Source organism: Thalassophryne amazonica, chromosome 16, assembly GCF_902500255.1.
Source record: "Thalassophryne amazonica chromosome 16, fThaAma1.1, whole genome shotgun sequence".
NCBI classification, from domain to species: Eukaryota; Metazoa; Chordata; class Actinopteri; order Batrachoidiformes; family Batrachoididae; genus Thalassophryne; species Thalassophryne amazonica.
Window position 1 is genome coordinate 55,917,398 of NC_047118.1, and position 21,120 is coordinate 55,938,517.

Here is a 21,120-nt window from a genome sequence, read left to right on the forward strand (position 1 = left end):
ACATGACGCATCTGCAGAATTGACGATCTTTGATGATGGCGTCATGGGAGACGTGCTGTGATTCCACCACCAGATGGCAGTACTGCAAAGTATATTGATCACGCACGCTACAGATAGGTAGTTTGTCACTCAAAGTAAAATACTTTCCAAAAATACTTTTCGACATATCACACAGCATCGGATTTCTTTTTTTTTGGGGGGGGGGGGATGCTGGTGGTAGTAATAAATTTACAAATCATCTGTTTGTGGTCTCCATAATTACAGTGATATTGCATGTTTTTTTTTTTGTAAAGCACAGGCATTTCTTTGTTTTCATATGGTTTTTTTATTTCATGTTATTTTGTTACTTATAACATGAATTCAGAGATCACATACAGCGTGTGTGTTTTTCATTTGATATTTTGATTGACAACATTCAGTCCTGTGGAAAACTGATTAAATGAACATGAACTCATAACTCAAAATGTATTTAACCTTTGGTATCAAATTCATTCAAACGCCTTGCTACGGAGAAAAATGTTTTCCAAAAGTCAAATTTAAGTTTTTTGTCAATTGATACAATGAGACAGTTCACCTTGAATTAATAAAAACAACTCATTGCAACAAAGGAGAAAAATATATTATTAATGGACAAAAAACACAGAATAAAACTTAAAACATATTGCATTTTTGCTTTGAGTCACCTGCAACAGCTAAGTTTTTAGAAAATTCAGTTATAACTGAAAATGTGTTTTTATCCTCCATCAGTGAAGCGTCACCTCTTGACTCTTTCTCTTCCTTCCCAGGATGCACCTGCAGGCCTCCTCTGATTATTATTAGCTGAAATGTAAATGCTGAGGTCAAAGGTCAGGTGTTTGCATAATAAGTGACGTGCTTCCTCCTCCTCCTGTCAATCACTGTGATGTTGAGTGTGGTATTAAATTGCTCCTCCTGCACCTCCTCTGGTCATCCTCCACAGCCTCTAATGTGTCAGCAGTAAGTTTCCACGTTCCAAGTCCATTGTGAGCACACAGTGACAACATGCTGGGGAGCCTCTGCACTCTCATCACTGCTCTAACATGTAAGGAGGCTGACTTACTGCAGCTTTCAGCTCAGTCTGTTTCTTTCTCTTCATCTCATCTTCTTCTTTCCAGGTGTCAGTGGTGTGACCGTGGTGACACAGAAGCCTGCTGTTGTCACGGTGACCACAGGAAACACAGCCACCATGGACTGTAACCTGGGAACTGTTACTAATAGTGCAGCTCGCTGGTACAAACAGATTCCAGGAGGAGTTCCTCAGTTTGTGTTGTATTATTATCGTTCTGACAGCTCTCCAACTTATGGTTCTGGTTTCTCATCTTCCAAATTCACATCTACTCATCAGTCACAATCAGATTATCGTTTGATCATCAGTAATGTAGATCAGTCAGACTCAGCTGTGTATTACTGTCAAACGTGGGACACCTCTGTTAATGAACACGTATCACAGTGATTCACTCTGTGACAAAAACCTCCTCACGAAATACTTCTGCTTTTTCCACTCTGACACATTTTCACTGACGCTGAAGCTTTGAATAGTTCTTTCTGCGGCTGATTTGTTATTTAACTTCATGAATTGTTGCATTAATTCTTTCAAATTACTTTTGTGTATTTTATGTTAGCATCACATTAAAAAAAGATGTTTTCCAGTAAATTACATGAAAGTCATATCAAACTTTAGTATCAGAGACTGTTATGTACAACTTCAAAAACCACCCTTATGATGAAAGACAAAGAAAGAAAGTGAAGAAGTGTCTGTTTTGGCTGGATTCCTCCTAAATCCTTTCTGATACGAGTCACCAGACTTGTGTTGAGGTGTCCACAGTATTAGGTACACCTCTCTGTATGACCTGTACAGTTCAACAACATCACTAATTACAGCCTCAAAAAATGTTTTAAAGTAAATCAAGCTCTCATTCATTTCTCATTCATTTTGTTTCCATTTGACTTTATTTTACTTGTTTTCAGTTTGGTTTTGTTGTAATTTGATGCCCTGTTTTACATCCATGTGTGTATGAGTAGAGTGTACCTTCATCATGAACCTGCATATGTGCGGTGTATCTGAATATTCCATTGTATAAATACCTGAAAAACTCTGTTCTCAATGTTAAACAAAGTTTTTGGTGGTTGATAGTTCAGCCGCCTCACTGTAGTACTGCACCAACACTGCACCTGACCACGACATGACCAGTCCACCCACGCGCACATAGCAGAGTGCCAGCACATTTACTGTTTAAACAAAGTGAGCACTGCGTGTGGAAATGACACTTGTGTTATGTTATGTGCTGCTTTGTTGATTTTATGGTAAATGTTCAAGTAAATTGTCCACCAATACTTTGCTTGTCTTCTGGGAGCAATAACTGTCATAGTATAATTTGAGAAACCTCTGTGTGTTTGTTCCACTTCTGCTGTGAGGTGCTTGGGCCACTTTTCATCAAAAATTACTGTGTGTGTGTGTGTGTGTGTGTGTGTGTCTAGTTTGAACCCTGAATTGCCCTTAAGGGGTTTACTTTGGCAAAAGTCCAAGTCATTGGGGTTAAAAGACAAAATTTTGATCCCCCCAACCCCCCCACTTCAATGGAGATCAAATGTGACACACATATGTAGGAGGGCTGTGGAATTACCCAGGTGACATCAAACTTACCAAAGGTCAATAATCGAAGTCAAGGTCATTTCGGTTAAAAAAAAAAAATCAAAATATAGGTTTTGACTATAATTTGCTTAAAATGTGACACACATGAGGTGATGGGTTCTGGAATTGGTAAATGAGGTGAATTTTGCCAAAAATGAGTTACTGGGGTCGAGGTCACTTCACTGATTTCTACCAAACATGGTATGTCAATGAATGTTGACCCCAACACTGCAACTAAAATTTTAATTTTGTCAAAGGTCAAGGTCGAGCAGTTTGATATTCAATCAGATTTGGATTAAATGTGACACTCTTTGGTGAATTCCAGAACTGTTCTGGCAAGGTCAGCTAAAGGTCAAATATTGTAATATATATGAAAGTCAAGGTGACTGGAGTCAAATGTTATATTGCCACAGCTATTACAATGTCACCTATTAAAAGATAAAAACACAAAAAAATGAGAATTTATATGGGTATGCCTATCTGGTCTACATGAGTTTGAGGACTTGGAGAAGGCTTATGATTGGGTACCCTGGGAGATACTATGGGAGGTACTGTGTGAGTATGGAGTGAGGGGGTTCCTTCTCAGGGCCCTCAATCTCTGTACTCACAAAGCGAGAGCTGTGTTCGGATCCTTGGCAGTAAGTCGGACTCGTTCTGTGTGGGGACTTGGCCTCTGCCAAGGCTGTTCCTTTTCACCAGTCCTGTTTGCAATATTCATGGACAGGATATCAAGGCATAGTCGGTGGGAGGAGGGCTTTCAATTTGGTAGGCTTAGGGTCTTATCACTGCTTTTTGCAGATGATGTCCTGTTGGCTTCGTCGGCCGGTGACCTCCAACACTCACTGGGTCTGTTCGCAACCATGTGTGAAGCAGCTGAGATGAGGATCAGCACCTCTACATCTGAGGCCATGGTTCTCAGTAGGAAAATGGTGGACTGCCTACTCTAGGTAGGGAATGAGGTCTTACCTCAAGTGAAAGAGTTGAAGCACTTCTGGGTCTTGTTCACAAGTGAGGGGACAATGGAGCGTAAGATTGGTCGGAGAATCAATGCAGCAGGGGCGGTATTACATTATTACATTCGCTCTACCGTACTGTTGTGACGAAAAGGGAGCTGAGCCATTGAACTCATAAACATTCATTATTTGTATACTAGTGCATCCTTGTAAAACACACATTTTAACCATTTTGATGTATTCGCTGTAAAAGTCCATAAAAAACCACTGATTTCACACTGTAAAAAAACAAAAAAAAAATTGGTTTTCCCTCCTTGATTTCAGAAGGACATCTGGGGAGGCGTGGCCTGACATGATGTCATCAGAGTATTTATCAGTAGCAGGTGAAATTGGGCTACATTCCTCTTGTTTATGACTTAATTTCTCAGGGCATCTATGGCGCCAAAAATAAAACACAATACGTCAGTATTTTCATAATTCTTTATTTATTAATTGTCATAATTGTCAGCTCATTTGACATTTATTTGTGATGTGCACTTTCCGTATATTTTCAAAATGTTTACCTTTCTTCCACTTAATTGAGAATATATATATATATACCTACATGCATGTTTTAATGATGTGCCACTTGACAGAGTGAAAATATAACGCAATACTAAAATACCCTCGGCCGTATGAGCATTGCATTCTTTATAATTTACAGTTGTTTAATTAATTATTAAGATCTTATTGTCTTACGTACAATTTACATGTTCAAATCAAATCATCATTTGTTCATGTTGTGCAAATCAATGAATACTTGTAGATGACCCTCTGTGCATTTTCAGTTTTTAATGAGATGAATTTAACTACATAGGACATTAGCTTTGACTTAGCGAAAGTCTGCATGCAAGCTAATGTCCTAAAATGTCTTGTAAATGACTCCAGAGGAGTTATCAGGTTAAAAAAAACAGCGTTATCAGTTTTAGAAGTGTTTATTTCTCACTAGCTTTTACATAATATACCAGAAATGTAGCTGTTACCAAGTAGCTACATCAGGAATTGATGTCACCATGCTAACCTTGGCGAAATGTCTAAATAAATATGGCTAAATAAATTCAGAGGTGGTATTATGTTCCAAAAACAGAGTTCTCAGTTTTAAAAGTGTTTATTTCTTGCTAGCTTTTACATAATATATCATAAACATGTATATAAACACACAAAATGAAGACTTTTTTGAAGAGACTAGCGACTGAGGTCACGGTGCAGCTCTACTCTGACTAGGCTGTCACCCGCGCCACCAAAAAACAGGTCAGATTAAAACAGAATGTGGCTTTTTATGTTGGGAAAGTGTAAGTACACGGACCCACAACAGGGGGCGCAAATGAACGGACAATGGAATAGGTCAAATAACACACTTTACTGTTGTGAATATGCACAACAAGGACAACAGATTACAATAAAGGACAAAGTCAAATTCACACAGGTGTCATGTGGGCAGGCTCGAAGATAGGAGACGCCTCTCCAAAGTAGAACCGGAACCACACGGTTTCCTCCGCCACCAGAACCCCGGGAATACTGGAGCTGCCAAGTCCCGAACTCCCAGGTGGCCACTGCCTCCGCGTGTCGGACCTGGTACTGCTGGCGAGGAATAAAGAACAGTTAAAGGAGGGCGCGTTTGCACCCAGGAATCCGAACGGCAGGTAAGCTACCTACACATCTCGTTGGGAAGTTCTCTCAGAGAAATGCACAAAGTCACAAAGATCACTGTCAAACAGTTAGCTGAGTACGTTACCTTCTCGGTAGAAACGATATCTCGGCAAAGAGGTGGAGACGTCGTCCTGCTGATATACTCCTGCCGATCAGATGATTGGTAACAGCTGTTGCAGGTGATGCGTGACAGCTGTCACCCTGGCTGCTCCTGTGAGGCGGCTGCGCCCTCTGGTGCCTGGAGCCCGCACTCCAGACAGGGCGCCCTCTGGTGGTGGGCCAGCAGTACCTCCTCTTCTGGCGGCCCACACAACAGGACCCCCCCCCTCAACGGGCGCCTCCTGGCGCCCGACCAGGTTTGTCCGGGTGGCGGCGGTAGAAATTCGGCCAGGAGGGCCGGGTCCAGGATGAAGCTCCTCTTCACCCAGGAGCGTTCTTCAGGTCCGTACCCCTCCCAGTCCACCAAATACTGGAAGCCCCGGCCCATCCTACGGACATCCAAGAGCCGGCGCACAGTCCAAGCCAGCTCGCCATCGATGATCCGGGCAGGAGGTAGTGCCGGACCGGGAGTACAGAGGGGTGAGGTGTGATGGGGCTTAATCCGGGACACGTGGAAAACGGGATGGATCCGCAGTGAGGCCGGAAGCTGAAGCCTCACTGCGGCTGGACTGAGTACCTTGATGATCTTGAACGGACCGATGTACCGGTCCTGCAGTTTGGGGGAGTCCACTTGAAGGGGTATGTCCTTGTAGACAACCACACTGCCTGCCCTGGCCGGTACGTAGGGGCCGGGGTCTGCCGACGGTCTGCATGGGCCTTCGTCCTCATCCGGGCCTTCAGCAAGGCAGAACGGGCGGCACGCCACACCCGACGGCACTTCCGTAGGTGGGCCTGAACCGAGGGCACACCGACCTCTCCCTCAACCACCAGAAACAAAGGAGGTTGGTACCCCAGACACACCTCGAAAGGGGAGAGGCCGGTGGCTGCCGACACCTGGCTGTTATGGGCGTACTCGATCCAGGCCAGATGGGTACTCCAGGCCGCCGGGTGCGCAGCTGTCACGCAACGCAGGGCCTGCTCCACCTCCTGATTGGCCCGTTCTGCTTGCCCGTTGGTCTGGGGATGATACCCGGATGAGAGACTCACCGTGGCCCCCAGTTCCAGGCAGAAGCTCCTCCAGACTTGCGAGGAGAACTGGGGACCATGATCCGAAACGATGTCCGATGGTATCCCATGCAGCCGGACGACGTGGTGGACCAGGAGGTCCGCTGTCTCCTGGGCCGTCGGGAGCTTCGGGAGGGCCACGAAGTGGGCCGCCTTGGAGAATCGGTCCACTATCGTGAGGATGGTGGTGTTGCCCTGGGACGGCGGGAGGCCCGTGACAAAATCCAGGCCGATGTGGGACCAGGGCGATGGGCACGGGCAGCGGCTGGAGCAGTCCCGAAGCCCTGCGATGGTCAGCCTTGCCCCTGGCGCAGGTGGTGCAGGCCTGGATATAATCCGGACGTCGGCCTCTAGGGACGCCCACCAGAAGCGCTGCCGGACAACTGCCACGGTTCTTCGCACCCCTGGATGACAGGAGAGCTTAGAGCCGTGACAGAAGTCCAAGACTGCAGCCCTAGCTTCTGGTGGGACGTAGAGTTTGTTCTTCGGCCCAGTCCCGGGGTCCGGGCTTCGTGCCAGGGCCTCCCGGACGGTTCTCTCTACGTCCCAGGTGAGGGTGGCCACGATAGTGGACTCCGGGATGATGAGTTCCGGTGGATCCGACAACTCCGTTTTGACTTCATCTTCATGTACCCGGGACAAGGCATCCGATTTCTGGTTCTTGGTCCCGGGACGGTAGGTGATCCGGAAGTCAAAACGGCCGAAGAACAGTGACCAGCGGGCTTGCCTGGGGTTCAGCCGCTTGGCGGTCCTGATATACTCCAGGTTCCGGTGGTCAGTGAAAACCGTGAATGGCACGGACGTTCCCTCCAACAGATGTCTCCACTCTTCAAGAGCCTCTTTCACCGCAAGGAGTTCTCGATTGCCGACGTCATAGTTCCGTTCGGCCGGGGTCAACCTGCGGGAAAAATAGGCACACGGGTGAAGGACCTTATTGGTCCTCCCGCTCTGGGAAAGCACAGCTCCTATCCCTGAGTCCGAGGCGTCCACTTCAACCACTAACTGGCGACTAGGATCGGGCTGCACCAGAACGGGTGCAGACGAGAAGCGCCATTTCAACTCCTTGAACGCGGCATTGCAATGATCCGACCAGGTGAAGGGGACTTTTGGTGAGGTCAGGGCTGTCAGGGGGCTAACTACCTGACTGTAGCCCTTAATGAACCTCCTGTAAAAATTTGCAAAGCCGAGGAACTGTTGCAGCTTCCTACGGCTAGTGGGTTGGGGCCAGTCTCTCACCGCCGCAACCTTGGCCGGATCAGGAGCGACGGAGTTGGGGGAGATGATGAACCCCAGGAAGGACAAAGAAGTGCGGTGAAACTCGCACTTCTCGCCCTTCACAAACAGCCGGTTCTCCAACAACCGCTGCAGGACCTGACGTACATGCCGGACATGAGTCTCAGGATCCGGAGAAAAGATGAGGATATCGTCTAGATATACGAAGACGAATCGGTGCAGGAAATCCCGCAAGACATCATTAACCAATGCTTGGAACGTTGCGGGGGCGTTTGTGAGGCCGAACGGCATGACCAGGTACTCAAAGGGACCTAACGGGGTGTTAAATGCCGTCTTCCATTCGTCTCCCTTCCGGATCTGAACCAGGTGATACGCATTTCTAAGATCCAGCTTAGTAAAGATTTTGGCTCCATGCAGGGGGGTGAACACGGAATCTAATAATGGCAACGGGTATCGGTTGCGAACCGTAATCTCATTCAGCCCCCTGTAATCAATACATGGACGAAGTCCGCCATCTTTCTTGCCCACAAAAAAGAAACCTGCCCCCATCGGGGAGGTGGAGTTCCGGATCAGCCCGGCAGCTAATGAGTCCCGGATGTAGGTCTCCATTGATTTGCGCTCAGGTCGTGAGAGGTTGTACAGCCTGCTGGACGGGAACTCAGCGCCTGGAACCAAATCAATGGCACAATCGTATGGACGGTGCAGGGGAAGGGTGAGTGCCAGATCCTTGCTGAAGACATCAGCAAGATCGTGGTACTCAACCGGCACTGCCGTCAAATTGGGAGGGACTTTGACCTCCTCCTTAGCCTGGGAACCGGGAGGAACCGAGGATCCTAAACACACCCGATGGCAGGTTTTGCTCCACTGAACCACCACCCCAGACGGCCAATCGATCCGAGGATTGTGCTTTAACATCCATGGGATGCCCAAAATCACGCGGGAGGTAGAAGGAGTTACAAAAAACTCAATCTCCTCCCGGTGGTTTCCAGACACCACCAGAGTTACTGGTGGTGTCTTGTGTGTGAGTAAAGGGAGGAGGGTGCCATCTAGTGCCCGCACCTGCCTCCCCATTTTGGCCCTGTGCGTTTCCCTAACAACGTCAACAGGGGGAGCTGTTGCCCCACAAAGCACTGCGGCTGTGGAGCGTGGGGAGGGCGGCCCCTTTTCGAACCCGGAAGGGAGAGGGGCGGCGCGTATCCGGTCACGTCCTTCGCCTCGCTCCCGACGGCGTTCCTCTAACCGATTGTCTAATCGTATAACGAGATCAATAAGCCCGTCTAAATCCCGCGGTTCGTCCTTGGCCACCAGGAGCTCCTTCAGGACCAACGACAGTCCGTTTACGAAGGCGGCGCGGAGGGCAGTGTTATTCCAGCCGGACCTCGCAGCCGCGATGCGGAAGTCGACTGCATAAGCAGCTGCGCTCCGGCGCCCCTGTCTCATTGACAGCGGCACGGCTGAAGCGGTCTCTCCTCTATTTGGATGATCGAACACTGTTCTGAACTCCCTCACAAACCCATCATATGTCAGAAGGAGCCGTGAATTTTGCTCCCAAAGCGCTGTAGCCCAAGCGCGTGCCTTGCCGCGAAGCAGATTAATTACATAAGCTATCTTACTAGCATCAGTCGCGTACATGACGGGACGTTGTGTGAAGACGAGCGAACACTGCATAAGAAAGTCCGCGCATGTCTCCACACAACCCCTGTACGGCTCTGGAGGGCTTATGTATGCTTCAGGGGAAGGTGGGAGGGGTCGTTGAACGACCTGTGGAACGTCACTGTTACGCACAGGGTCGACAGGAGGGAGAGCCGCAGCAGCGCCCTGAGGGCGCGCTTCCACCTGCGCGGCGAGAGCCTCCACCCTGCGGTTAAGGAGGACGTTCTGCTCGGTTATTAAATCCAACCGAGCCGTGAAAGCGGTGAGGATCCGCTGCAACTCACCGACCATTCCTCCTGCGGACGCCTGTGCGCCCTGTTCTTCCATTGGCCGTTCAACAGCCGGTTGACGCCCCTCGGGATCCATGACGTTGGCCGAGATATCCTGTTGGGAAAGTGTAAGTACACGGACCCACAACAGGGGGCGCAAATGAACGGACAATGGAATAGGTCAAATAACACACTTTACTGTTGTGAATATGCACAACAAGGACAACAGATTACAATAAAGGACAAAGTCAAATTCACACAGGTGTCGTGTGGGCAGGCTCGAAGATAGGAGACGCCTCTCCAAAGTAGAACCGGAACCACACGGTTTCCTCCGCCACCAGACCCCGGGAATACTGGAGCCGCCAAGTCCCGAACTCCCAGGTGGCCACTGCCTCCGCGTGTCGGACCTGGTACTGCTGGCGAGGAATAAAGAACAGTTAAAGGAGGGCGCGTTCGCACCCAGGAATCCGAACGGCAGGTAAGCTACCTACACATCTCGTTGGGAAGTTCTCTCAGAGAAATGCACAAAGTCACAAAGATCACTGTCAAACAGTTAGCTGAGTACGTTACCTTCTCGGTAGAAACGATATCTCGGCAAAGAGGTGGAGACGTCGTCCTGCTGATATACTCCTGCAGATCAGATGATTGGTAACAGCTGTTGCAGGTGATGCGTGACAGCTGTCACCCTGGCTGCTCCTGTGAGGCGGCTGCGCCCTCTGGTGCCTGGAGCCCGCACTCCAGACAGGGCGCCCTCTGGTGGTGGGCCAGCAGTACCTCCTCTTCTGGCGGCCCACACAACATTTTTAAACCTCTTAAAATACATCAAGGTTCGCCATTTTTGAACTTGTCCAAAGTCTGTGTCCCAAGAATGTTCCCTGTGAATTTCAAGAGTCCGGCAGTAATAGGAATGACGTTATGCTGAGCACGGACAGATGGATGGGTGGATGAAAAGCCTTTGCAATACCTGATGACCATATTTGATGGTCTCGGGTAAAAATGAGTCTGAGTTCATAATATTATCCATTATGTACATTATGAAATGATGTTATTGATGTACAGTAACATCAGAAATCACAGAACAAAATCAAAATATAAAACATTTCAATGTGAGCTTCCTGCAAACAATCAAGATTTTAGAAATTTCAGTCATAACTGAAAATGAGTTTTCATCCTCAATCACTGAAGCATCACCTCTTGACTCTTTCTTTTCCTTCCCAGGATGCACCTGCAGGCCTCCTCTGATTATTATTAGCTGAAATGTAAATGCTGAGGTCAAAGGTCAGGTGTTTGCATAATAAGTGACGTGCTTCCTCCTCCTCCTGTCAATCACTGTGATGTTGAGTGTGGTATTAAATTGCTCCTCCTGCACCTCCTCTGGTCATCCTCCACAGCCTCTAATGTGTCAGCAGTAAGTTTCCACGTTCCAAGTCCATTGTGAGCACACAGTGACAACATGCTGGGGAGCCTCTGCACTCTCATCACTGCTCTAACATGTAAGGAGGCTGACTTACTGCAGCTTTCAGCTCAGTCTGTTTCTTTCTCTTCATCTCATCTTCTTCTTTCCAGGTGTCAGTGGTGTGACCGTGGTGACACAGAAGCCTGCTGTTGTCACGGTGACCACAGGAAACACAGCCACCATGGACTGTAACCTGGGAACTGTTACTAATAGTGCAGCTCGCTGGTACAAACAGATTCCAGGAGGAGTTCCTCAGTTTGTGTTGTATTATCATCATTCTTACAGCTCTCCAGAGTATGGTTCTGGTTTCTCGTCTCCTAAATTCACTTCTACTCATCAGTCACAATCAGATTATCGTTTGATCATCAAGAATGTGGAGCAGTCAGACTCAGCTGTGTATTACTGTAAAACATGGGACAGCTCTGTTAATGAACACGTATCACAGTGATTCACTCTGTGACAAAAACCTCCTCACTAAATACTTCTGCTTTTTCACTCTGACACATTTTTACTGATGCTGAAACTTTGAAGAGTTCTGTCTTTAGCTCATTTCAAAGTTCTAATTCACTTTAAGGAATTCTTGCAGTAGCAGTACGGTGGCTTACTGGTTAGCACTGTTGCCCTACAGTGAGAAGGTCATGGGATCAATTCCCACCTGTGGACTTTCTGTGTGGAGTTTGCATGTTCTCCCCGTGTTTGCGTGGGTTCTCTCTGGGTGCTCCGGCTTCCTTCCACATCCAAAGACACGGAGGTTAGGTGGATTGGGAACTTTAAATTGTCCGTAGGTGTGCGTGATGTTTGTCTACAACCCCTGGCAAAAATTATGGAATCACCGGCCTCGGAGGATGTTCATTCAGTTGTTTAATTTTGTAGAAAAAAAGCAGATCACAGACATGACACAAAACTAAAGTCATTTCAAATGGCAACTTTCTGGCTTTAAGAAACACTATAAGAAATCAGGAAAAAAAATTATGGCAGTCAGTAACAGTTACTTTTTTAGACCAAGCAGAGGGAAAAAAATATGGAATCACTCAAATCTGAGGAAAAAATTATGGGATCATGAAAAACAAAAGAGCGCTCCAACACATCACTAGTATTTTGTTGCACCACCTCTGGCTTTTATAACAGCTTGCAGTCTCTGAGGCATGGACTTAATGAGTGACAAACAGTACTCTTCATCAATCTGGCTCCAACTTTCTCTGATTGCTGTTGCCAGATCAGCTTTGCAGGTTGGAGCCTTGTCATGGACCATTTTCTTCAACTTCCACCAAAGATTTTCAATTGGATTAAGATCCGGACTATTTGCAGCCCATGACATTGACCCTATGTGTCTTTTTGCAAGGAATGTTTTCACAGTTTTTGCTGTATGGCAAGATGCATTATCATCTTGAAAAATGATTTCATCATCCCCAAACATCCTTTCAATTGATGGGATAAGAAAAGTGTCCAAAATATCAACGTAAACTTGTGCATTGATGATGTAATGACAGCCATCTCCCCAGTGCCTTTACCTGACATGCAGCCCCATATCATCAATGACTGTGGAAATGTACATGTTCTCTTCAGGCAGTCATCTTTATAAATCTCATTGGAACAGCACCAAACAAACGTTCCAGCATCATCACCTTGCCCAATGCAGATTCGAGATTCATCACTGAATATGACTTTCATCCAGTCATCTACAGTCCACGATTGCTTTTCCTTAGCCCATTGTAACCTTGTTTTTTTCTGTTTAGGTGTTAATGATGGCTTTCGTTTAGCTTTTCTGTATGTAAATCCCATTTCCTTTAGGTGGTTTCTTACAGTTCGGTCAAAGACGTTGACTTCAGTTTCCTCCCATTTGTTCCTCATTTGTTTTGTTGTGCATTTTTGATTTTTGAGACATATTGCTTTAAGTTTTCTGTCTTGATGCTTTGATGTCTTCCTTGGTCTACCAGTATGTTTGCCTTTAACAACCTTCCCATGTCCCAGTTTAGACACAGCTGACTGTGAACAACCAACATCTTTTGCAACACTGTGTGATGATTTACCCTCTTTTAAGAGTTTGATAATCCTCTCCTTTGTTTCAATTGACATCTCTCGTGTTGGAGCCATGATTCATTTCAGTCCACTTGGTGCAACAGCTCTCCAAGGTGTGATCACTCCTTTTTAGATGCAGACTAACGAGCAGATCTGATCTGATGCAGGTGTTAGTTTTGGGGATGAAAATTTACAGGGTGATTCCATAATTTATTCCTCAGAATTGAGTGAGTCCAGATTTTTTTTCCCTCTGCTTGGTCTAAAAAAGTAACCATTACTGACTGCCACAATTATTTTTCCTGATTTCTTATAGTGTTTCTTAAAGCCAGAAAGTTGCCATTTGAAATGACTTTAGTTTTGTGTCATGTCTGTGATCTGCTTTTTTTCTACAAAATTAAAAAACTGAATGAACATCCTCCGAGGCCGGTGATTCCATAATTATTGCCAGGGGTTGTATATGTGGCCCTGCGACAGACTGGCATCCTGTCCACGGTGTACCCCGCCTCATGCTCTATGACTGCTGGGATAGGCTCCAGCCCCGCTAAGTGGTTGAAGAAGGTGTGTGTATGAATTCTTGCAGTATTTCTGTCAGGTTCATGTGGTACTTGTTGAATTTATCAGTGTTTGAACAATAAATGAAACAAGAAGAAGATGATGCAGGTAAATGTTCATTAATCATAAATTGGTTTAAATAATAGATGTTACAACTTTAATCTTTGATATTACTGAATTAGAGAAAACAATAAGAATAAAAAAAAAAACCCTCAAATTTCTTTTTACTTTCTGTTCTTATACCTCTTTACTGAATCAAAGCGTCTTGTTCACAGGTTAAAACACTGTTAAAACATCTTACTGCAGTAAATGTGACAATAATTAAACTACAGGAAGAATCTGGAAAGTGGAAAATCACCCAAAACCAGCTCTGAGCAAAATTCTGCACTTGAATCAGTTAATTTTATTTTCATATTCTGCTGCTCATCTGGGTTACAGTGGCAGTCAAACAAGCAACTCAACCCACACTTCCCCATCCAAAGATCGAGTTCGATCACTCTTCCAGGGGGTCCCAAGTCTTTCCTAGGCCAGTTAGGAAATATAATCCCCGGGGTCTCAGTCGAGACCGACGTTTCAACTCCTTGAACGCGGCTTCGCACCGATCCGACCAGGTGAAGGGGACTTTAGTGGAGGTCAGGGCTGTCAGGGGGCCAACAACCTGACTGTAGCCCTTAATGAACCTCCGATAGAAGTTTGCAAAACCGAGGAACTGTTGCAGTTTCCTACGGCTTGTTGGTTGGGGCCAATCTCTCACTGCCGCAACCTTGGCTGGATCAGGGGCGACGGAGTTGGAGGAGATTATAAACCCCAGGAAGGACAAAGAAGCGTGGTGGAACTCACACTTCTCACCCTTCACAAACAGCCGGTTCTCCAACAACCGCTGCAGGACCTGACGTACATGCTTAACATGGGTCTCAGGATCCAGGGAGAAGATGAGAATATCGTCCAGATACACAAAGACGAACCGATGCAGGAAGTCCCGCAAGACATCATTAACCAAGGCTTCGAACGTCGCGGGCGCATTGGTGAGACCGAACGGCATGACCAGGTACTCAAAGTGACCTAACGGGGTGTTAAATGCTGTCTTCCACTCGTCTCCCTTCCGGATCCGAACCAGGTGATACGCATTTCTAAGATCCAACTTTGTGAAAATTTGGGCTCCATGCAGGGGCGTGAACACCGAATCCAGTAGGGGTAATGGGTATCGGTTGCGAACCGTGATCTCGTTCAGCCCTCTGTAGTGATGCATGGACGGAGTCCGCCGTCTTTTTTGCCCACGAAAAAGAAACTAGCACCCATCGGGGAGGTGGAGTTCTGGATCAACCTGGCAGCTAACGAGTCCTGGATGTAGGTCTCCACTGATTCACGTTTTGGACATGAGAGGTTGTACAGCCTGCTGGACGGGTACTCAGCGCCCGGTATCAAATCAATGGCACAATCGTACGGACGGTGCGGGAGCAACGTGAGCGCCAGATCTTTGCTGAAGACGTCAGCAAGGTCATGGTACTCAGCTGGCACCGCCACCAGATTGGGGGGGACTAAAACCTCCTCCTTAGCTGTCACACCAGGTGGAACTGAGGATCCTAAACACTCCCGGTGGCAGGTTTCGCTCCACTGCGTCACAACCCCAGACGGCCAATCAATCCGGGGATTGTGTTTTAACACCCATGGAAAACTCAAAATCACTCGGGAGGTAGAAGGTGTTACATAAAACACAATCTCCTCCCTGTAATTTCCAGACACAACCATTGTCACTGGCTGTGTCTGATGTGTAATTAGTGGAAGTAGGGTGCCATCTAGTGCCCGTACCGACAATGGTGATGGTAAGGCCACTAGAGGGAGCCCAACCTCCTTTGCCCATCTGCTATCCAGCAGATTCCCCTCCGACCCCGTGTCCACCAGTGCTGGGGCATGAAGGGTTAGATCCCCACTTAGGATCGTAACTGGGATTCGTGCGGATTTGCGGGATTTCCCCTCGTGAGTGTTATGGCCCACCCTTAGCCCAGTCTCTAAGGGCGGGCGTTGTAGCTTGACCGTTTGGGGCAATTTCTCTGTATGTGCTCACTCGAGCCGCAGAAAAAAACACTCCCCCACGGGCCAGCCTCCGTTGTCTTGTTTTCTGATTTTACTTTAGCCCTGCTCGTGTCCATAGCTTCGTCAGCAGGAGCTGTCGCCTCACGGAGGGCTCTGGCAGTGGAGCGGGGGGGACGACGACATCCGTTCGGACCCGGAAGGAAGAGGGACGGCTCGTGCCCAGCCCCGCCCCTCGCCTCGCTCCCGGCGATGTTCTTCTAGTCGGGTGTCTAGCCGTATAACGAGATCGATAAGCCCATCTACATCCCGCGGCTCATCCTTCACCAGCAAATGCTCCTTCAGGACCGGAGACAGTCCGCTTACGAAGGCGGCGCGGAGCGCAACGTTATTCCAGCCGGACCTCGCTGCCGCGATGCGGAAGTCGACTGCATATTCGGCTGCACTCTGACGCCCCTGTCTCATCGACAGCAGCACGTTCGAAGCGGTCTCGCCTCTATTGGGGTGATCAAACACTTGTTTGAACTCCCGCACAAACCCAGTGTATGTAGTAAGGAGCTGTGAGTTCTGCTCCCAAAGCACCGTAGCCCAGGCGCGTGCCTCTCCTCGAAGCAGATTCACCACATAAGCCACCCTACTAGCGTCAGACGCGTACATGACCGGACGCTGTGAAAAGACGAGCGAACACTGCATTAAAAAGTCAGCGCACGTCTCGACACAGCCTCCATACGGCTCAGGAGGGCTTATGTATGCTTCAGGGGACGGGGGGGGGGGGGGGGGGGGGGGGTTCGTTGAATGGCCACTGGAATATCTGTATCTGGCACTTGGGCAGCAGGAGGAGGTGCCGCAGCAGCGCTCTGCACGTGCGCTTCCACCTGAGCGGTGAGAGCCTCCATCCTCCGATTGAGGATAACGTTCTGCTTGGTTACCAAGTCCAACCGAGCAGTGAAGGCGGTTAGGATTTGCTGCAGCTCACCTAGTACGCCTCCTGCTGGCCCCTGTGCATCCTGCGTTTCCATTGGTTGTTCACTCGATGGTTGACGCCCCTCAGGATCCATGACGTTGGCCGAGAAATCCTGTTGTGTGAAAGTGTAATGACACGGACCCACAACAGGGGGTGTAAATGAACGGTCAATGGAAATAAAAAGTAACACTTTTAATGTTTTTGCATTTTTGCATTTACGCAATATCTCTAAAATCAGAAAGGTCTTGTCTCAGAGTGATGCTGAAAAATTAATTCATGCATATATTTCCTCTAGGCTGGACTATTGTAATTCATTATTATCAGGTTGTCCTAAAAGTTCCCTAAAAGCCTTCAGTTGGTTCAGAATGCTGCAGCTAGAGTACTGACGGGGACTAGCAGGAGAGAGCATATCTCACCCGTGTTGGCCTCTCTTTATTGGCTTCCTGTTAATTCTAGAATAGAATTTAAAATTCTTCTTCTTACTTATAAGGTTTTGAATAATCAGGTCCCATCTTATCTTAGGGACCTCGTAGTACCATATTACCCCATTAGAGCGCTTCGCTCTCAGACTGCAGGCTTACTTGTAGTTCCTAGGGTTTGTAAGAGTAGAATGGGAGGCAGAGCCTTCAGCTTTCAGGCTCCTCTCCTGTGGAACCAGCTCCCAATTCAGATCAGGGAGACAGATACCCTCTCTACTTTTAAGATTAGGCTTAAAACTTTCCTTTTCGCTAAGGCTTATAGTTAGGGCTGGATCAGGTGACCCTGGACCATCCCTTGGTTATGCTGCTTTAGACGTAGACTGTGGGGGGGTTCCCATGATGCACTGTTTCTTTCTCTTTTTGCTCCGTATGCATCACTCTGCAATTTAATCATTAGTGATCGATCTCTGCCCCCCTTCACAGCATGTCTTTTCCTGGTTCTTTCCCTCAGCCCCAACCAGTCCTCAGCAGAAGACTGCCCCTCCCTGAGCCTGGTTCTGCTGGAGGTTTCTTCCTGTTAAAAGGGAGTTTTTCCTTCCCACTGTAGCCAAGTGCTTGCTCATAGGGGGTCGTTTTGACCGTTGGGGTTTTTCATAATTATTGCATGGCCTTGCCTTACAATATAGAGCGCCTTGGGGCAACTGTTTGTTGTGATTTGGCGCTATATAAGAAAAAAGTTGATTGATTGATTGATTGATTAATGTTGTGAAATGTGCACAACGGATACAGATACAATTCAATACTACAGTTAATTTATACAGTTGGTGTCGTGTGGGCAGGCTCGAGGATAGGGGACCCACACGATTTCCACCGCCAACGGATCTGGAACACACCGGAGCCGCCAAGTCCCGAGTCACCAGGTGGCCACCGTCTCCAGCTGTCAGATCGGGTACTGCTGGCAGGAAGCAGAAACAGTCAAGGGTGGGTGTGTGAGCACACACCCAGCAAACAGTCAGCAGAGTTCTGATGATAAAGGGGAGAAAACACCACCTCCCACTCTCACAATATCCACAGTTCGTGCAGATCCCTATTTACACTTAACCGCTGAGGAGCGGGAACGCCAACTCCTCTCGACTTCTACTACCTCAGCTCCAGCTGCAAGTGTAATGGGTTACGTCTGCAAACTCAGAATAGATAATTAAACAGCTCTCCAAGCCTAGATGCAAAGGACGTTACAACTACGCTTAGCTGCAAGCTTAACGTGTGCAAATTGCACAAGACGGCTGAGTCGTTTACCTGAATACTTCAGATGATTTCTCAGCAGGGGTGTGGTGTCTTCTCCAGGCTTTTATGGAAGGCAAGATGAGATGATGAGTGACAGCTGTCAGGGTCCCTGTAGCTCCTGGCGGCGAACTGCGCCCTCTGGTGCCTGAAGCCCGTCTACAGGCAGGGCGCCCTCTGGTGTTGGCCAGCAGTACCTCCTCTTCGGGCGGCCCACACAACACCTTGGCATTGTCCAATAGGAACGACGCGTTGGGCAAAAAGACGGAAGACTCGTGGCAGAAACCACTGATCTCTACAAAATGGATTGGACCAATCCGATTGGTGCAGAAACCACTGATCTGTACAAAACATTGTGTGACAGGACTGCTCATTTAGAGAGCAGTTTTCTGAAGAAAAATCACTGGAAATGTTTTTTTTGTTGTTGTTACCTCAAAATTTCTGATTACTGTTAAAAAAGTTTAGAACACTTGTAATTAAAACAGGTAAATAAATCAATACATGGTTCTTTAGAAACCTTTCATCTGTATTAAAACCACCTGTTATTTCAGATTAGATAATTTCTTGTTTAACATAAGGAACCTCAGACATTTATTTTTAGACAAATAAAATAACACGGAAACTTGTATATTTTTTGAAGTCTGGTAGATTATTTATATCTTATTTCAACCAGAAAAACAAACACTAAATAAATACAAATGTTTATTATAAATGCAAAAGGAAATAATTTAACAATGACTGCAGTGTGACTGTAAAGTAGGATTTCTGTGACATAAACCTCATGATGTTTTTTATATATATAAAAGAGGGCTGTCAATAAAGTATAGGTCCTTTTTATTTTTTTCAAAAACTATATGGATTTCATTCATATGTTTTTACGTCAGACATGCTTGAACCCTCGTGCGCATGCGTGAGTTTTTCCACGCCTGTCGGTGACGTCATTTGCCTGTGAGCACTCCTTGTGGGAGGAGTCGTCCAGCCCCTCGTCGGAATTCCTTTGTCTGAGAAGTTGCTGAGAGACTGGCGCTTTGTTTGATCAAAATTTTTTCTAAACCTGTGAGACACATCGAAGTGGACACGGTTCGAAAAATTAAGCTGGTTTTTGGTGAAAATTTTAACGGCTGATGAGAGATTTTGAGGTGATACTGTTGCTTTAAGGACTTCCCACGGTGCGAGATGTCGCGCAGCGCTCTCAGGCGCCGTCGTCAGCCTGTTTCAAGCTGAAAACCTCCACATTTCAGGCTCTATTGATCCAGGACGTCGTGAGAGAACAGAGAAGTTTCAGAAGAAGTCGGTTTCAGCATTTTATCCGGATATTCCACTGTTAAAGGAGATTTTTTTAATGAAAGACGTGCGGACAGGTCCGCGCGTCGGGACGCAGCCGGCGCGGTGCGGCGGCACAGGAAAAACACCTCCGTGTTGATAACCATTTGTAAAATCCAGGCGGCTTTTGATGGCTTTCAGTGGAGTGAGTATATGAGAAATTGTTTAACAGCTGGACATGTTCCAACTTGTCCTTAAGGCTTCCAACAGAGGTGTTTTTCCTGTGGCGGAGCGTCGCAGCGGCTGCGATCCAACGCTGCAATCTGTCCGATATATCTCGATATATATATCTCGATATATATATATATATATATATATATATATATATATATATGTCATTTAAACTTGTAATTTCGTCAAAATATGTAATTGCCTTTAATGTTATCAGGACGCCCCCTCGTGGCGCAGGGTCCGCGTTTTGTACTATGATCAAGGTGAAATGACAGTGAAAGTGTGTGTTTAGGTGTGTGTTCATGGTGTTTAGGTGTATAGTATTTGTTCATTGGGGGTTCGGTATGGACGGGTGGGTGTGCGTGTTTGGGGGTGGATTCGTCGGGCCAGTAGTGGGCTGGTCCAGAGGAAAAATGCCAGGGCCGAAATTTGTTCCCAGTCCGACCTTGGACTGCACTCAGAACGCTGTCCCATGGCCGCGAATGCACCTTGACACCTCTCGAATGTGGGTTGAATTTTCATTCAAATGGGATTCGGGCTCATTCGGCTTCCAGTGTAATGAGGGAAAAGCCTCTGAATGCAGTTTAAATGTAGAGGGTATGGACTGTAATCATGTCGTGCAGGTCCCCCTGATGTGCGCATCACTGTGGTGCATGTGAAAGCGAGACATCAGTTTTCACGTCCATCAGATCAGCTCCATGCGCAGTGGTCATCACCAGTGCATGTATCTGTTATAACAAGAAGTCTGTGATGTGGCCGTGACATGCAACGTGTTGATGCCCCATATGTGTACAATCATTGTTGTCCAACAACTCACATGTCATGTGTTAAACCGTCATTTGCTTGCACTCTCTCCCTTACTCCCTCACTCACTGTCTCTCTCACTCCCCCTTCCTCGCACTGTCCATCAGCAGGACACTGTCCCCTCAGAATGAACATCATCTTCCCACACATAACGCACTCTCTGCACTGTGCGATCTGACATCACAGCACCACAGGGCAGCATGCAATCCCGCTATCCGGCTGGAGAGGTGAGTGCAATCTGCTTTTCATGTGCCGTTCTGGGTGTGTGCGCATGTCAGCATGTTCAGGATGCCACAAACACCAACATGACATATGTAAAAGTATGTAATATACAGTACACACACCTGGAGGCAGTGTGGGTCAGCCTGACTCAGTTTGAGCGAGTCCTTGCACCCCAATGAGATCGCACTGGAGGTGCTGTCCGGCAGCTCTGTGCCAAATTCTGCACATGCCCACAGGAGTTGACGTGCTCTTGAATGCGATCAGACT

At 47.2% G+C, this 21,120-nt stretch overlaps 1 protein-coding gene and 1 gene segment (V, D, J or C); both read left to right on the forward strand.

The window, feature by feature from the left end:
• The first annotated feature begins 851 nt into the window (after nucleotides 1–851).
• Nucleotides 852–1,471, forward strand: LOC117528737. The segment is given in 2 exon segments: nucleotides 852–1,060; nucleotides 1,134–1,471. Coding segments are annotated over 2 exon segments (378 nt in total).
• Nucleotides 1,472–10,896: 9,425 nt separating this feature from the next.
• LOC117527796 (immunoglobulin lambda-1 light chain-like) overlaps nucleotides 10,897–21,120 on the forward strand; it is a 53,576-nt gene continuing 43,352 nt past the window's right edge. Inside the window, exons 1-2 of the mRNA XM_034190296.1 lie at nucleotides 10,897–11,104; nucleotides 11,178–11,503. Coding sequence (XP_034046187.1) covers nucleotides 11,065–11,104; nucleotides 11,178–11,503 — 366 coding nt within the window. The 5' untranslated portion in view covers nucleotides 10,897–11,064. The remainder of the gene's footprint in view (nucleotides 11,105–11,177; nucleotides 11,504–21,120) is intronic.